At 64.2% G+C, this 6,144-nt stretch overlaps 1 protein-coding gene across 2 annotated transcripts; it reads left to right on the top strand.

The window, feature by feature from the left end:
• Positions 1–664: 664 nt before the first annotated feature.
• Positions 665–5,862, top strand: LOC120496334 (sushi, nidogen and EGF-like domain-containing protein 1). Of its 2 annotated transcripts, none has more exons than XM_039696663.1 (6): positions 665–1,010; positions 2,771–2,868; positions 3,656–3,786; positions 4,487–4,774; positions 4,908–5,045; positions 5,454–5,862. In XM_039696663.1, exons 1-6 carry the CDS (start codon positions 706–708, stop codon positions 5,733–5,735), a joined length of 1,242 nt encoding a protein of 413 aa, XP_039552597.1. In that variant the 5' UTR covers positions 665–705; the 3' UTR covers positions 5,736–5,862. The 2 variants fall into 2 exon arrangements, with proteins under 2 accessions (XP_039552597.1, XP_039552598.1); XM_039696664.1 differs by lacking the exon at positions 665–1,010 and adding an exon at positions 2,328–2,510.
• Positions 5,863–6,144: the final 282 nt, after the last annotated feature.

Below are 6,144 nucleotides of genomic sequence, written 5' to 3'. Positions count from 1 at the left end.
CCCAGTGATGTGGAAAATTGACATTTCGCCGGGGTGCCCGCGCCCTGCCGCCGACGTCATCCTCAAACACCCTCAGATCCGGAACACCCGGATTTTTGCCAGCCCCAAAACTCCGCTTTCGGCCCCCCAAAATAAAAGCTGGCAGGAAAGCGGCGGTGGGGGATAAAATCCCGGGAATTCCAGGGTTTTGGGGGTGGGGGAGGGGTGTTCCCCTCCACCACCTCGGTCAATATTTCCCCAGGCCCACGGGGAGGGCAGGGCGGGGCGGGGGCGCACCCGGATCTTTGGGGCAGGGCAGGGGGCACCCGGACATCCGAGTGCCCCCGGGGGGGAGCGTGCCGCGCCTCGCCTGGGGCTGGCCCCGCGCCGGCCGGTGTGCCCAGTGCCTCCCAGTGCCTCCCAGTGCCTCCCAGTGCCTCCCAGTGCCTCCCAGTCTGCCCCAGTGTACCCCCAGTGTACCCCCAGTGCCTAGCAGTGCATCCCAGTCCGCCCCAGTGTGCCTCCTGCTGTCCCCCAGTCCCTCCCAGTACACCCCCCCACCCTCCCAGTCTCTTCCAGCCCCCCCCAGTATCCCCCCAGTGTCCCCCAGTCCCTCCCAGTGCATCCCAGTGCTCTCCCACTATTCCCCGTGGTGTTCCCAAATCCCTCCCAGTTTGTCCCAGTCCCTCCTCCTGCATCCCAGTGTCGCTCAGTGTCCCCCCCAGTATGTTCCAGCATCCCCCCAGTGCCTCCCAGTCCCTCCCAGTTCCCCTCCCCAGCGCCCCTCCAGCATTCCCAGTGTCTTCCAGAACGTTCCAGCCACCCCCAGTACATCCCAGTCCATCCCAGTCCGTCCCAGTCCGTCCCAGTCCGTCCCAGTTGCGGTCTGGGCAGAGGAGGAACTGCCTGGGGCCCTGGGAGGTGCCACCCGGGGGTGTCCCCTGCCAGCCCCCACCCCCGGCCTGTCCCCTCCCTGGGCATAAAGCGGCTCCAGTGGCAGCACTGGGACAGACTGGGACCATGGGAGCGCAGTGAGTGGGGACACTGGGGACATGGGGACACTGGGGGCACTGGGGACATGGGGACACTGGGGGCACTGGGGACACTGGGGGCACTGGGGACACTGGGGACACTGGGACATGGGGACACTGGGGACACTGGGGGAACTGGAGACACTGGGGTCACTGGGGGCACTGGGGACATTGGGGACACTGGGGACACTGGGGGCACTGGGGACACTGGGGACATGGGGACACTGGGGGCACGGGGGGCACTGGGACACTGGGGGCACTGGGGACATGGGGACACTGGGGGCACTGGGGACATGGGGACACTGGGGGCACTGGGGACATGGGGACACTGGGGGCACTGGGGACATGGGGACACTGGGGGCACTGGGGACATGGGGACACTGGGGGCACTGGGGACATGGGGACACTGGGGGCACTGGGGACATGGGGACACTGGGGGCACTGGGGACATGGGGACACTGGGGGCACTGGGGACATGGGGACACTGGGGGCACTGGGGACATGGGGACACTGGGGGCACTGGGGACATGGGGACACTGGGGGCACTGGGGACATGGGGACACTGGGGGCACTGGGGACATGGGGACACTGGGGGCACTGGGGACATGGGGACACTGGGGGCACTGGGGACATGGGGACACTGGGGGCACTGGGGACATGGGGACACTGGGGGCACTGGGGACATGGGGACACTGGGGGCACTGGGGACATGGGGACACTGGGGGCACTGGGGACATGGGGACACTGGGGGCACTGGGGACATGGGGACACTGGGGGCACTGGGGACATGGGGACACTGGGGGCACTGGGGACATGGGGACACTGGGGGCACTGGGGACATGGGGACACTGGGGGCACTGGGGACATGGGGACACTGGGGGCACTGGGGACATGGGGACACTGGGGGCACTGGGGACATGGGGACACTGGGGGCACTGGGGACATGGGGACACTGGGGGCACTGGGGACATGGGGACACTGGGGGCACTGGGGACATGGGGACACTGGGGGCACTGGGGACATGGGGACACTGGGGGCACTGGGGACATGGGGACACTGGGGGCACTGGGGACATGGGGACACTGGGGGCACTGGGGACATGGGGACACTGGGGGCACTGGGGACATGGGGACACTGGGGGCACTGGGGACATGGGGACACTGGGGGCACTGGGGACATGGGGACACTGGGGGCACTGGGGACATGGGGACACTGGGGGCACTGGGGACATGGGGACACTGGGGGCACTGGGGACATGGGGACACTGGGGGCACTGGGGACATGGGGACACTGGGGGGTACATCCCAGTCCATCCCAGTCCGTCCCAGTCCGTCCCAGTCCGTCCCAGTTGCGGTCTGGGCAGAGGAGGAACTGCCTGGGGCCCTGGGAGGTGCCACCCGGGGGTGTCCCCTGCCAGCCCCCACCCCCGGCCTGTCCCCTCCCTGGGCATAAAGCGGCTCCAGTGGCAGCACTGGGACAGACTGGGACCATGGGAGCGCAGTGAGTGGGGACACTGGGGACACTGGGGGTACTGGGGACACTGGGGGCACGGGGGGCACTGGGGGCACTGGGGACACCGGGGACACTGGGGACACCGGGGACACTGGGGACACTGGGGACACGGGGGACACTGGGGACACTGGGGACATGGGGACACTGGGGACACTGGGGCAATGGGGGACACTGGGGATACCGGGGACCTTGGGACACGGGGGGACGCGGGGACGTGGTTGATGGGGGATCCCCTCCCTCTCCCCCAGGCCCATGAAGGTCTCCCCCGCCATCGTCCTCCTCCTCCTCAGCCACGCGGAGCAGTGGGGACCCCTGGGGACACTGGGTACCCCTGTGGGACCCCCGGGTGAGTCTGGGGTTCCAGGCTGGTGCTGGGGAGGTGCCAGCCCCGTACTGGGAGGGTCTGGAGTGGTACTGGGAGTCCCAGGCCCATAGTGGGGCCGGTCCAACACCGGGAGGTCTCAGGAGTGTCACTCGTCTCTGCCCCAGCACGGGAAGAGGTGGTTTTGGGCAGGCCGAGCTTTGAAGAAGGAGTCTGGACTCTTGCTTTTGGTCTTCAGTTGAGTTTATTATTCCTTTTCTACAAAGATTTTGTGTCTGTCCAGCCGAGGTCTGATCAGCAAGACAGCCAAGGGCACTCTCTCCCGCCCACGGGGCGGTTGTCTCTTTTATAGTGAAAATTACGTATATTTACCTTCTATTCCCAATACTTTTCGCCCTTGCTGGCAAGTGCACCTTCACCATGAACCAACCCACACGTGCCAACATCATCCTGAACATGGATGCCAAGGAGAAGAAAGAAGGAGGATGGGGCACGCCCAAATCCCTCCATCTTAGAACCCCTGACCCCCACGTACAGGATTCCAAACCCCCCTGGACAAGGTTCAAACCCCCCCTGTACAGTGCTCCAAAAATTTTTCCCTTCGCCCTGTGATTGCTACTTAAACTTTTGTGGCCCGTAACTCTTCATGTCAGGTTGGCAATTTGCTCCATGAATTAAGATGGAATTTCCAGGTGTCTTTGGCTTCCTGCCAGGGCTGTGAGATATCCAGAGAGATGTCCTGGGTTCCGACATTCCCCAGGTGGCATCCTGCGTGTCCCAGGCGTGTGACAGCTGTGTGTCCCCCCCCCAGGCAGCGTCCTGTACCCCTTTGGACCGGAGGTGGGGGATGAGGCCACCCTCCACGAGGACGACGGGACGAGCCCTGAGATCTTCCTCCAGGAGAACTTCTCCTTCTTTGGGCGCGCCCACCGCTCGCTCTATGTTGGTCGTGTGGCTGGGGGGACAGGGGGGAGGTGGCGTTTGGTGGGTGACACAGGTGGAGGGTGACCCCAGGGGGAGGGTGACAAGTTGGATGCAGCCACCAGAGCTGATATAATCTCCTCCTCCTCCTCCTCCTCCTCCTCCTCCTCNGTTGGGGAACACCATAGTTGGGGATCACCACAGTTGGGGATCACCGTAGTTGGGGATCACCATAGCTGGGGATCACCATAGCTGGGGATCACCGTAGTTGGGGATCACCGTAGTTGGGGATCACCATAGTTGGGGATCACCATAGTTTGGGATCACCACAGTTGGGGATCACCATAGCTGGGGATCACCACAGTTGGGGATCACCACAGTTGGGGATCACCACAGTTGGGGATCACCGTAGTTGGGGATCACCATAGTTGGGGATCACCATAGCTGGGGATCATCATAGTTGGGGATCACCATAGTTGGGGATCACCGTAGTTGGGGATCTCCATAGTTGGGGATCACCATAGTTGGGGATCACCGTAGTTGGGGATCACCATAGTTGGGCGTCACCATAGTTGAGGATCACCGTAGTTGGGGATCACCACAGTTGGGGATCACCATAGTTGAGACCTCCACGATGGAGACGCCGTACCTGGGGCTGTCGCGGAGGGTCACTGTGGTTGATGCCACCCCGCCGTGTCCCATGGGTGACCTTTGCCTGCAGGTGAACAACAACGGCGTGGTGTCCTTCGGGACGATGGTGCCCGAGTTCACCCCCCAGCCCTTCCCGCTGCCGGGCCGCCGCCCCTTCGTGGCGCCGTACTGGGCTGACGTGGACACGCGGCTGGGAGGAGACGTCTTCTACCGGCAGAGCCGCGACCCACGGCTGCTGGCGCGCCTGGCCCGGGACCTGGCGCCGGCCGTGCCACCCGGGGACCCCCCTCCACAGCCCACCTGGGCGTTCGTGGCCACCTGGCACCGTGTGGCCTATTTTGGGTCCGCCTCGGACAAGGTGGGGAGGGCTCACGCGTCTTGGCCTCCAACAGTGGTGTCCCCCGACCATCGTGGCGCCCATGGTTTGGGGGCACGGGGATGGAAACGCAGCTGGGCGGTCGCGGTGACGTGGCAGCGATGTCGCCCTGCAGGTGAACACCTTCCAGGCCGTGCTGGCCTCAGACGGTGCCACGTGCTTTGTGCTGCTCAACTACGGAGAGCTGCAGTGGACGACGGGCATCGCTAACCAGGGGGACCCCCACACCGGCCTGGGGGGCACCCCCGCACAGGTGGAGACACGGAGGGGGACAGGGGACACTGGGCGTGGGGACATCGCCGGGCAGACGAGGACAGTCCGCGGGATGGGGGACACCCGGCCAGGAGGGATTCTGGGCGTGAGGGGGGTAAAGCTAGGAGGGATTCTGGGCTTTTGGGGTGGAATGGAGGAGGTTTGGGTGGAATTAAAGGGACTTGGGGTGAAATTAGGGGGACTTTAAGTAGGATTTAAGGGAATTTTTAAGGGAATTTGTAGTGAAATCAGGGAGATCTGGTCTGGAAACAGAGGTGTTTTAGGTGAAGTGCATTTGGGGTAAAATGCGGCTCATTTTTGGTACAATTCAATGGGAATTTGGGCAGAATTATCCCTCACCCTCTCCCATCCCCCTGTTCCCCTGTTGCCTCACCTTTCCCCCCTGCAGGCCGGGTTCAACAGTGGAGACGATGTCCACTACTACAACGTGCCAGGCTCACGCACGCCCGCCGTGCAGAGCCTCGGCCGCCGCAGCAACCTGGGGGTCCCGGGCCGCTGGGCTTTCCGTGTCGACCACTTCGAGGCCACCGAGGGGCCCCCTGAGACTGCTGGCACCCCGCCACAGACCCCCGAGGCCCCCCGGAGTCCGCTGCCACCCCACAAGACCCTCTCAGCACCCCCCAACGCGCCCCGGACCACGGAGGAGCGGGTGTATGTCTGCGGGTCGTGAGCGGGTGACACCTGGGACATTTGGGGCAGGGGGCTTTCCTGGCAGCCCTCACCCCAACCCCACAGAAGGATGTGCCCTCGCAGAGGCTGCGTTATGATGGGAACAGTAATAAACCCGCCGAGCAACACCTGTGTCAGGCGTGTGTGCGCGGACACGCGTGGGCAGCAACACGCGTGTCGTGTGGCGTGCGCGTGCATCCCCGCCTGTCCCCGTGGACAGGAGGAGGGAAATCGTCAGCCAGAGGCGGCAGCATCTGGGTGGTGCATGGGTGTGACAGGCACACACCTGAGCCACAAAGAGGTGACACATCGGGACAACACCTGGCGCAAAATGCACAACACCGGGACGGCACCCAGCTCACGCACTCCCGCATGGTGTTACACCTGGACAACACCTGGGTTCCACAGAG

This window comes from Passer montanus, unplaced genomic scaffold (assembly GCF_014805655.1).
Source record: "Passer montanus isolate IOZ18808 unplaced genomic scaffold, ASM1480565v1 scaffold1132, whole genome shotgun sequence".
NCBI lineage: Eukaryota > Metazoa > Chordata > Aves > Passeriformes > Passeridae > Passer > Passer montanus.
Note: the sequence above shows the minus strand (reverse complement) of the source record. Positions and strands in the feature narration are given on the sequence as shown.

What these genes read in the sequence shown, in the direction of transcription:
- LOC120496334 (XM_039696663.1), top strand. Translation starts at nt 706, where the DNA reads ATGTTCCAGCATCCCCCCAGTGCCTCCCAGTCCCTCCCAGTTCCCCTC. An exon ending in TACCCCTGTGGGACCCCCGG is followed by an intron (nt 2,869 to 3,655) that starts GTGAGTCTGGGG and finishes TCCCCCCCCCAG; the next exon opens with GCAGCGTCCTGTACCCCTTT. An exon ending in TGGGGGGCACCCCCGCACAG is followed by an intron (nt 5,046 to 5,453) that starts GTGGAGACACGG and finishes TCCCCCCTGCAG; the next exon opens with GCCGGGTTCAACAGTGGAGA.